We start from the raw sequence: 10,501 nt of genomic DNA on the forward strand, positions 1-10,501 counted from the left end.
TGATGATCGACAGCCTTTAATTACGAAGGACCAATAGCTAGTGGCAACTATAACATAAGCCACACTTCAAATGATTACATAAAATGCGTGATAAAATGTTTATATAAGACCATGTATAATATATTTCTAAGATGATCTAACAGGTAACTCGAGAACCCAAGTTATGTTCATTGATTTAAATGAACTACCAAATTGCCGAATTTCCAGACAAGCAGCATTTCATCCCTTATATAAGGATCCGCATGGAATCATTTATGCCTAGACAAATACTGTTGCATTTACAAAACAGCTCCAGAGAGTAAAACTAAGTTTGCCAGCAAAATATAGCCGATGCCCGATGTCACTTGTGTTAAAGGGAAAAACCATTTACTAAAACGAAACTCAATCTCATTAAATAGCAGATAGAACACGGGCAAAAAACATGCAGTTCATTCACCATCATAAACAAGTAAAAAAAATTCTGTTCGAGAGTACAAAGGACACAAAAATTTAACCTCATAAAGAAGAATGCTACTGCCTTCTAGTCACATAAAACTCTATAGGCACTGAAAGGTAATCAGAATCTGCAAAGATGAAAATTAAAGGCAAAATCAGAATAACGAAAAACATACGCAACTTTCAAGGTCATAAAAAGATCATGTAGCATATAAGGGCATTAGACATTAGTTATTCTCAAATAAACTAATAGTAAACATTTTGCAAACAAAATTGATGTACTTTCAACAAATTTCAAATAGATAATTATTCTATTCGACTGAAACATGTGACAAAAAAGGCAGACAAGACAACAATTACTTCTAGACTGACTTATCACTTCAAATTCCACAACAGCCATGATATTAAGGCCAGCAAATTTTTTTTACCAAACCATTGCTGGCTCCAATCCTAAAAGAAGCCTAGTAACTAACAAGACAACAACAGATAATGCATTGAGAAATTCTTTAAGTAATAATAGAAAGGCCTATGATTACCTCATATGTTGCTTGGATACATAAACACTCTTACCCTTGCTCCCTGCAGATGTATCAAAAACCAGAAAATTACAAACAAAGTATATCTAACAAAAACTATTGATTACTAACTAACTCCAAGCAATTAATTACCATTGATCTGGGTGGCAGGTTTGACTTGAACTTGGCACGTACAATGCCACTGTTACCATGAGGCCTGGTAACCTTACCCCAAATGCAGCGATAGTGGCTTCCGTTGTTCTTTACCTTAGCTTTGTAAATGTATGCCATGCGTTTACCACAATACCATGCAACCTCTTCCTTGGAATTTACTCCTTCAATCTGGATAAGAGAGGTGTTTGGGTATTGATTTGACTTGGACCTGAAAACACACTACCATTTTCTTAGCATAAATCAAACCAAACTATCTGTTCCCATATTCATAATATGCCATAAATTAAAATTGGATTTAATGTTTCTACCGTGAATGAAGATAAGTTATCTACATTCGCTCCTAAAACGACATTGTTGTTTTGAGTTGAAAGATTAAAAAATCATAATGAAAAAAACTATCATAACCCTATAATAAATTATAATTATAAAGATATCTTGATTTCCGCTCCAAAACGATATCGTTTTTGGCTCAGCTTATCTACTTTGACTATGAAACGATTGAAATTAAGATAAACCACAAAAACTCAAAACTGTTGTTAGACACGCTTGAGGAAATCTTCAAAGTCACACAACATTTCACATAAAGTTCGTAGCAAAAAATAAAATAAAATAAAAAATCTGTGAAATTAATTCAAAGTTGAAACAATTACCTCTTGTATCCAAGAATTGAACCCCTGACATAAAGTCTGACATGGAAGAAAAGGAAAGGACAACGTTAGCAAATTATATGCAAAATCTCCACTATATATATGAATAATAGGATGCTGTTTTTGTTAATAAAAACTAAGGGAAAATGGAAGAAGAAAACATTAGACCTAAAACTAATATATAATTATGAAACAATACATAAAATTTCAACACCGCATCATGAATATGCATAAACCAACCAAAACAGTTACTACAAAAATAAAATAAAAATGAAAGCAGTTATATGAGAAACCAACCAACCTGACACGCTCTCCTTGTCGTCCCTTCACCATTTTTTGGTTTGTTTTGTTTGATGCACAACACAACAACCACACACGGCGGAAGCAATCGAATTCGAGGGTTTTAATAGAATGAGGAAATCCTCTTCCCGTTCCTGGACTCGGGTTTTTTTCTTGTTAGATTGGGCCTATGGATCCTTATTCTCTAAGGCCCAGGTAACTGGGCTTTTAAGAAAGAGCAAAACTGTGCGTTTTGGTCAGATTGGGTTTCTCCTTCCTCATACCTTGTTCCCGCATTTAGCATGAGCTTGATCTCTCTCTGATCGTGTGTCATTCCCTCCACTCCATTCAAGCTAAAACGGTGCGTTTCTTTTGGCTGTTGAATTTTGTTGGCAGATCTAGAATTTCGCATCATTCTTAATCGTCTCTTATGCAGCATTGGCTCAATGTTGTTATGTTTTTGTCATTTGAACATGATTTCTTTTCTTTTCTTTTTTCCGATTTATGACTTAAAATGTTTTCTCCTGCATGAGCGAATTGTTTCAACAATGTCTTTAAGTTATTTGTAGATTCTATGCTTAATATTGAATTAAGAAAAAAAAAATTATTTGAATTTTAGTTTACGGGTTTTTAGTAGGTGAATCCATATCTCTTGAAACCAAGTTGCACAGGCATCAATTAATTGGTAAGGGTTGTTTCAATTAATCTAGTGGTGTTTAGTTCCAGTCCTTGGGAATGTAGTTGTGTTAAAACTTGGTATGAATAATTTTGACATCTTTGTTATCAGACTCAAATCGAATTAGTTGAGTAATGTAACTGTTGTTATTTAATTGAAATTAATAATTAATTAGTTGGTGTAACTTAATAAATTATAATTGTGGATGGAATTCGACGTCTAGGAGATAAGAAGTAAGACTTTTAACTCTTACACTGTAATTAACAAAAGAAGTAAGACTTCTAAGTAGCTACACATATATATATGGGATCTATTAATCTCATGTTGCATATATCATGCAACAGAGACAAAATAGTGGGGTTCATCATTTGTAAAAAAAGAAAAAGAAAAAATAATATGGACCCCACTACTTTGTTTCTGTTGTCTCATGCAACATGAGATAATTATTTATATATATATATAACACTGATAAACTGTTATGTGATAGGGTTGGATTTCTATGCAATGCAGGGAAAGGGAAATGGGTTTGTGGACTTTACTAGAGGGGTTACTTCTTCTTGCAAATGGACTAGCAATATTAAATGAGGACCGTTTTCTTGCACCAAGAGGATGGGGCTTCTCGGATTTCTCAGTTGGAAGGACAAAATCGTTCAAAGGCCAGCTTATAGGTCTCATTTATGCAACTCAGTATATGAGAGTTCCTCTCATACTTCTCAATTCCATCTTCATTATTGTAAAGTTGGTGTCTGGATGATGCCTAACAAGTAACAAGGTGACATGTCAATTCCAAACATTTTGTTTTATTAACTATATGATTATAATTGTTTTTTTTTAAAAAAAAAAAACTTAATTACAACAAATATCTGTTATCATGGGAGTGCCTTGAGCTTTTCATATGTTTCAATAAAGAAAAAAATAAAAATAAAATGGAATTATATGATGATTTTTAAGATAGAATCTTTATTTTCCTTAAAGTGGTGTTTGAGGCATTCTAACAAGTATTTTTCTGATATCGTAATAGCATTTGCTTTTGACTTCATACATATGTGTACATGAGCTGAATTTAGTTCATGATTCTGATTGTTGTACATCAGTATGAATGAAGTGACTGCTGGAATATGGTTTGTTTTGGAATCGTGGCACCGAAACTGGAACCAGCCAACATTGATAATATTAAACTAAGCATGTAGTTCAATGGAGAATTCAAGCTATAGTCAGCAAACCTTAGTAGCTACCTATTATCTTTGTCTCTTCTCTTCTTTTCTCTTACAAAGTTTAGAGAGTATAGAGTTCTATTTTCTTTTTTAGGGATAGGATAGTGAAAATAGCATGGCCATTTACATTACATTAGCTTGTCGAGTTTTTTTGGTACAGACATCTGTTTCTTTAATGATTGCAGGTTCAGGAATTTTTATCCCTTGATTTCAGGAAGGTCTCTAAGGTAGGCAAGTTTGCCAAATTCTATTGTAGAAATATCCATTCAAGCGTTTGTCCTTTTTTTTTTGGGGGGGGGAGGGTGATATTGATCCATTGATATTATTTATTGCTGCAAAATCGTGAGTGACTTAAGTTCGGTTTGTATTCCATTTTTTGAGTACTGATTATCATATCTCATATTCCTTACAGTAAATTCTCATTTTATTTTCGATTGCTTCTTGCTTACTTTAATTTTGCTAGAGTAAATTCGTGAGCGATATGGTCAATTTCTTAATTAGCGCCTAATCCGTGTGTTCACTGCCACGAGTCACCAATAAATATTGACCAATAGTGGAAAATCTATATAACAAAATACATCATCAACACAATCCTATTCCTTATTATTTTTTTGAATGAAAGCATATGAAACACATCCTTCTTCTTTAACAAGAATACTACAACTCCCCAGTTGATATACTAGGTCTAACGAATTGCTTTTCGAGCAACTCTTCTTCTAATTGTTTCTTGAGCTTCTCCAGTTCTCGAGGAAAACACCTGGAGATTGGTCCCATTTCAGGAAGTAGAAACACCTGGCATTACAATTGCCGAAAGAATAGAATGAATTTTATCACAAATCAGCAAAAAGATGGTATGTTTTGGAGTCTACAGCAATAAGCCGTAGGGCTGCAATTGTTGCTGCAATAGACATGATGCCAAAGAAAATAATGTTGAGCCAGTGCCAGAGCTTCTGAAAGGAATTTAGTTTGTTCTTCTTTGCCACTAGGTACATATGGTTTGCAAGAATAAATGTAAGGGGAAATGTGCTGATAGCTCCTGTGAGGCTCATGAAATCTCCAAGGAATGGCAGGAGAGCCGACACAAATGTATTAAAGACCAGGTAGCCACCTCTGACCATAATCCGAAATGACAAGTTCTTAACATTCAGTGCGCTTCCTTTGATCCCATATTTAGTATCCAAGAATTCATACATTGGACTTGCAAATATCTAATAGAAGCAGAATAGGGATTATTAGGCCAGCGAAACAATTTGAGTAAAATATTTAAGAATGAGGATTGATACGTTTACAAACTTTTTTTACAAATTACATTAAGTATGACCGGTCATATACTCTTGATTGAAGTATGACTGGTCATACTTAGTATAGTTTGTAAACAAAAAGTTTGTAAATATAACCTTCTCCTTTAAGAATAGCAGAAGTTCTAGTTTAGATGTAAGTACATGCAATGCAATGACTGATTGTAGAAAGGCTGTAATATTGGCCAAAGCCTTGACCCAGACTGGACCATTCACACTATTCAGCAAATAGGTTGATGTTGAATTTCCATAAGCCCAGTACCCTGTAAAGGTAACCAGGTACAATGGTAGAACTCCAACGGTAAACTGAAAGTACAGGGCTTTCATCATGTTCTTCACCACTGGCTGCCTAATCGTTGCCTGTCAGTTATTCAACCAAATAAATGAAAAAGAATTATGTATCAACGACAACTTAAAACTCAAGATATGAAAATTTATAAGCTTCTATCTTACCTGTATCTCAGGAAGCATGCCAGTATTATATGCGAACACGAGATTAGCAGACGCCCCAATTATTGTAAATATTTTACTTACACCATCTCCTGGAATACTGTAATCTCGAGGTGGTGATTTTATTCCTGATCATGTACTGGTGGTTAGTGCATAGTCACATTGGAAATGTATTATTAACTCAAGTCAAACAATATATATTCAACTTAACAAAGTAAGGATAATGAAAACAGAAAACCAAGCATTGAATCATTTGCACATAACTTTCTTCAAACCATAATGCAGGCCAATTTCTAGTATGCATGTCCATTTCAGATGACGTATTTGATAAGTGCCCAGAGAAAAAGTGGATCGATGAGGACAGTTGGTTTAAAGAACTGGTGTTACTTATCAACAAGTTATTGTATGATTAATGTGCAGGCACAGCACAGACATAACAGACATGAGATCTTACCATCTTTAAGCGACAGGCAAAATGCTATAACAATATATGCTAGGCTGAAGACTGTTGAAAATCCCAGCCAAGTTCCAAGAGCTGAAAGATGAGGAATACAGATAGCAAACATTCCACACACAAATCCAGCTATGGCAATAAAATATGGAAGCTTCATCTGATGATCATCCCTGAATAGAACATAAGTAGCCTGCACCACAATGAACGGAAAAATGGTTTGAAACAAAAAAAAATCTTAAACAGACAATCTGAATAAATAGATTCTACAATATTGCACAAAACCAAAACAGAAAAATGAAATCACTTATAGAATAATTTGTAGATGATTTCAAAAGTCTATCACTTAAGAAAGAAGTCATTAAGGAGAAGAATGCAATTGGTTCTTAAATTTCTCTTACTTTCAAGGCTGAACCGGCCAAAATGATGTAGCCAGTATTTATCATGAAAAGATTGGCATACTGCAGAGCCCATGTGAGAGAATATGCTTTCCTACCTGCAATGAGAATGAAATTAACATATGAACATGACAGAGAGAAGAGAGGAAACTAGCTATTTTTTATTTTTTCACTTTGTGTTATCCCTGATTTTTGTTGGCCTTACCGTATATATATCCAGCAAGATCTCTATATCTAATGTGCCTTGTCCCTCCAAATTCATGGAGCTTAGCAACAAGAGCATTTGCATAGAGTGATATTACGGTAGCAAGAATTAGACCAACTACACCCCCAATCCAACCCAGGGGAACCATGACGGTCCCTGAATATCCAAGCACATAAGCGCTGTTGATTCCAGTGGTGAGGATAAAAGCCACTTGAAACCATGAATCTGCCAAGGAAAAAAAAAAAAAAAGAACGTACAAAATTGTCAGTAAATCAAAGAAGGATATTAAACGGGTCAACCAAAAGTCAAGAGGGGAAAGGTCAAACAATAAACTATCTTCAATAGGCAGATAATTCCAACGGAAAATCATTGTTAATTTCCCATTTCTCTAAGCTCCACTTATTCAGTCACAAATGGTACATTTATTTCATTTTCATTTCAAATTTCTAAAATTTATATCATAATATATAGTAAATGGTAACATCAAGCACAATTCAATTATAATCATCAAAAGAAAAACGAAATAAAATGATAAATCGAACATCCATAAGAGACAGGTTGAGGAAAGTCAAATCTCAGACTAAAAAAATCAAAATCAAAGGCGCAAGTCGTAACATTGACTCTAACGTAGACAACAGGTAAATAAATACAAAAGGGTCATTTTAAAAATTCATAGATTCGCCGGTGCCTGTTACAAGCCACAAAAACAAAAACAAAAAATGGAGCAGAAATTGTATGATGTTTGTGTTTCTGTTCCCATGTTTTCCGTAAACATGGGAATTTTCGAAATTGTATATAATGTGAACGCAAATGGTAAATGTAAGAAAGAAAACGAACCGCTGCTAATCTGATGTGCGGTATCTGGGACTCCAACATCCTCGGCATCCTCGTGATGGACCTTGTTTAAATCATGTTCAGCGTTTTCTTTTCCCATTATTTGATGTTGTTGTTGTTGTTAAGCACCGTCACACAGCACCGTAACGATAAGTTGCTCTGATGTTGATTAATACAATTTCCAAAATATCGTGAACGGAGCTTCAAACCCCTTCCTTTATATATATATAAAAACTCTCTTGGCTATTCAATTGAAACTCAGTGAATAAGAACCAGCCAATCACAGTTCCCGTTTTAGAATCATTTTATGAAAAAGAAAAAAAAAACGGTAAATACGAAATTCTTTTATTTCTCATTTCAATCATTTTCCTTTCCTTTTAATTATTTTTTGTAGCGTGTGAGGCCAGTCCTGTACCGACACACAATTTGCGCTCCACGTTTATTGAGTGCCACCAAAGCTCGTCCCATCATCCTCAGTTTCACTCAAAGTGAACAAGATAAGACTGTATCTTAAATCAAGATTTTTATTGTTTTTAGAATTAAAAAAAACAGATAGAATCTTGTGATATCAATATCAAATTTGAAATTTGATATTTCATCTGATAGTGATTAGATCAAAAAAAATCAACGACTCTGATTTGTAAGCATGTGACATCATTGGTTTTTTTAATTTAACGGCTATCAAATGAGATGTCAAACTTCAAATTTGTCACTATTGTCAAAATATCGTACTTCAAATTTAATGTCTGTTATTAACATTTTTGTTCATTTGATATCCATTTTTGTCATTTGATTGGGTGATTTTTTGGGGGAGAATATTGTTAAATGATATTTCTTTAATTATTATATTTTTAATTTTTAACTAATATAGTATACACTTAATTATATAAAATAAATGAAATTTTTAATTCCAAAAATGCTTTAAAACATCTTTTAAAATATCTTTAAAATGTTATCAAATTAATTAGTGAGAAATAATGATATCAAAATCGCATAGAAATTCTGGTTAAATAGAAAGTTAGGATTTTCACAAAAGAGTAATCTTTTGGTTCTCAGTTTTTATTACCAAAATAACAAAATTCATCTCCCATGAAAAGGGTTATAAACACCTTTTTTATGAATTCAAAATTCAAAATTAACAATCCTAAAAATAATAAAATTTTCTAAAATAAATATAACAGTAATTAACTTCTAAGAATAAATAAATAATTATAATTAAATCTTCAAAACACATTTTAAATCTTAGAACTCAAATTGTACCAAATTTGTTTCTTTCCTTTTTTGCTGTTTCATTTGGATTTGGATTGGATTGTAATTTGCTATATTTCAAGTTACTGCTCCTTTTAACAATTGAGCTATACTTATTGAGGCACAATTCTTGTTGACTCTGAACTTTTTGAATTAATGTTTAAGCCATATACAATTAGTCAACCGTAAGTGCATAAATGTATGTATATATATATGGGCTTTACATCTCTCATTTAACATGAGGTTAGAAAATCGGGCTTTTTCACCATTTTGCCCCTCATTAATTAATTAATAACCATTTTGCCCCTAATTCGAAACTATCTACCAATCTGCCCCTCTTTAATCGACTAACTTGAATTTTTAATCGACTACATGGTTGTTGGGAGATTTAATCGACTAAATCTCCCTACTTAATCGATTATAAAATCATACTGACTTGTTTTCCTTTGTTGTCTGTTGGGAGATTTAGTCGACTAAATAGGGAGATTTAGTCGATTAAATCTCCCAACAGCTATTTTTGCCTGTTTTGACCATTTAATCGACTAAAAATGCAAGGTAGTTGATTAAAGAGGGGCAGATTGGTAGATAGTTTCGAATCAGGGGCAAAATGGTTATTAATTAATTAATAAGGGGCAAAAGGGTGAAAAAGCCTAGAAAATCTCCTACACACATAATTTTAATGGGTCCCACCATAAACAAAAAACAAAACAAAAAAAATATTACACGCAAAACGAACTCTCTCTGACATGAGAAAACGAACTCTCACTGACATGAGAAAACAACTCTCCTGTTAAAGGAGAAATTGATTTACGTATATATATATATATATATATATATATAATATATGAGAAAAATATTTCTCAAACTGCTTGAGATATATTTATCTCCGATCACCCTAAAACTACGTCGTTTTGTTTATTTATTTCCTTATATTAATTGATTCACCTTTGAATGATTATGATTCCTGTTTTCTCTCTCTTCCTTTATCACCGTTGATCTATCTCTGTACGGTTATGATTTAGTAGCCGAAGGTAAAATTATCTAAAGTAACTTGAAAAACGATAAGCCCATATATATATATATATATATATAGATATATATAGGGCTTATCATTTCTCAAGCTGTCAGATATAACTTTATCTCCGACTACTAAATCATAACCGTACAAAGATGGATCAATGGTTATAAAGGAAGAGAGTGAAAAGGGAATCATAACCATTCAACGATGAATCAATTAATATAAGAAACTAAATAAACAAAATGATGTAGTTTTGGGGTGGCCGGAGATAAACTTATCTCAAGTTCCCGAAGAAATATTTTTCTATATATATATATGGGTTTTTTTTTTTTTTTTAATACAATGAGTTTGTTTTTTCTGATGTTACTTTAGATAATTTTATCTAATATTCATCAAAACGACGTCGTTTTGGGACGGAAATCATGGTATTTTTGTAATTTTAATTTATTTCAGGGTTATAATAGTCTTTATCACTCTAATTTTTTAATTTTTCAATCCCAAAACGACGTCGTTTCGATGAACATTAGATAAAGTTATCTAAAGTAACATCGGAAACTTTTTTCCCTATATATATATAGAGGAAGGTTATAGTTATAACCTTTTTTTTTACAACCTTTTACAACCATATCTTAACACCGTTGATTTTCGCCAATCAACGG

General features: G+C 32.8%; 3 protein-coding genes across 4 annotated transcripts; 1 reads left to right on the top strand and 2 right to left on the bottom strand.

Annotated features, from left to right (window-relative positions):
* Positions 1–365: 365 nt before the first annotated feature.
* On the bottom strand, positions 366–2,170 carry LOC133301102 (large ribosomal subunit protein eL33w-like). Its single transcript, XM_061500705.1, has 5 exons — positions 2,073–2,170; positions 1,775–1,810; positions 1,104–1,332; positions 972–1,014; positions 366–563 (listed from the first exon to the last, which is right to left on the bottom strand). The coding sequence occupies exons 1-4, from the start codon at positions 2,102–2,104 to the stop codon at positions 973–975; spliced, it is 339 nt and encodes a 112-aa protein (XP_061356689.1). The 5' UTR covers positions 2,105–2,170; the 3' UTR covers positions 366–563; position 972.
* Positions 2,171–2,360: 190 nt separating this feature from the next.
* LOC133301103 (uncharacterized) lies at positions 2,361–4,159 on the top strand. 2 transcript variants are annotated; one of them, XM_061500707.1, is made up of 3 exons: positions 2,361–2,411; positions 3,237–3,498; positions 4,126–4,159. In XM_061500707.1, exon 2 carries the CDS (start codon positions 3,247–3,249, stop codon positions 3,478–3,480), a length of 234 nt encoding a protein of 77 aa, XP_061356691.1. In that variant the 5' UTR covers positions 2,361–2,411; positions 3,237–3,246; the 3' UTR covers positions 3,481–3,498; positions 4,126–4,159. The 2 variants fall into 2 exon arrangements, with proteins under 2 accessions (XP_061356691.1, XP_061356690.1); XM_061500706.1 differs by having other exon boundaries at positions 2,379–2,411; positions 3,214–3,498.
* Positions 4,160–4,584: 425 nt separating this feature from the next.
* LOC133301115 (proline transporter 1-like) lies at positions 4,585–7,621 on the bottom strand. The gene is made up of 7 exons (XM_061500726.1): positions 7,580–7,621; positions 6,743–6,967; positions 6,541–6,635; positions 6,143–6,332; positions 5,692–5,816; positions 5,383–5,598; positions 4,585–5,148 (listed from the first exon to the last, which is right to left on the bottom strand). The coding sequence occupies exons 2-7, from the start codon at positions 6,888–6,890 to the stop codon at positions 4,771–4,773; spliced, it is 1,152 nt and encodes a 383-aa protein (XP_061356710.1). The 5' UTR covers positions 6,891–6,967; positions 7,580–7,621; the 3' UTR covers positions 4,585–4,770.
* Positions 7,622–10,501: the final 2,880 nt, after the last annotated feature.

The sequence above is a fragment of the Gastrolobium bilobum genome, unplaced genomic scaffold (genome assembly GCF_033153095.1).
Source record: "Gastrolobium bilobum isolate Gb01-03AN ecotype WA unplaced genomic scaffold, APGP_CSIRO_Gbil_v1 utg10099, whole genome shotgun sequence".
In the NCBI taxonomy this organism is placed as follows: domain Eukaryota; kingdom Viridiplantae; phylum Streptophyta; class Magnoliopsida; order Fabales; family Fabaceae; genus Gastrolobium; species Gastrolobium bilobum.

Coding starts and splice junctions, on each gene's coding strand:
- LOC133301102 (XM_061500705.1), bottom strand. CDS start 2,104: ATGGTGAAGGGACGACAAGGAGAGCGTGTCAG. Junction 1,811..2,072: donor CGACAAGGAGAGCGTGTCAG/GTTGGTTGGTTT, acceptor CTTCCATGTCAG/ACTTTATGTCAGGGGTTCAA. Junction 1,015..1,103: donor ACCTGCCACCCAGATCAATG/GTAATTAATTGC, acceptor ATACATCTGCAG/GGAGCAAGGGTAAGAGTGTT.
- LOC133301103 (XM_061500706.1), top strand. CDS start 3,226: ATGCAATGCAGGGAAAGGGAAATGGGTTTGTGGACTTTACTAGAGGGG.
- LOC133301115 (XM_061500726.1), bottom strand. CDS start 6,890: ATGGTTCCCCTGGGTTGGATTGGGGGTGTAGTTGGTCTAATTCTTGCT. Junction 6,636..6,742: donor TCTTGCTGGATATATATACG/GTAAGGCCAACA, acceptor TTCTCATTGCAG/GTAGGAAAGCATATTCTCTC. Junction 6,333..6,540: donor TGGCCGGTTCAGCCTTGAAA/GTAAGAGAAATT, acceptor ATTGTGGTGCAG/GCTACTTATGTTCTATTCAG.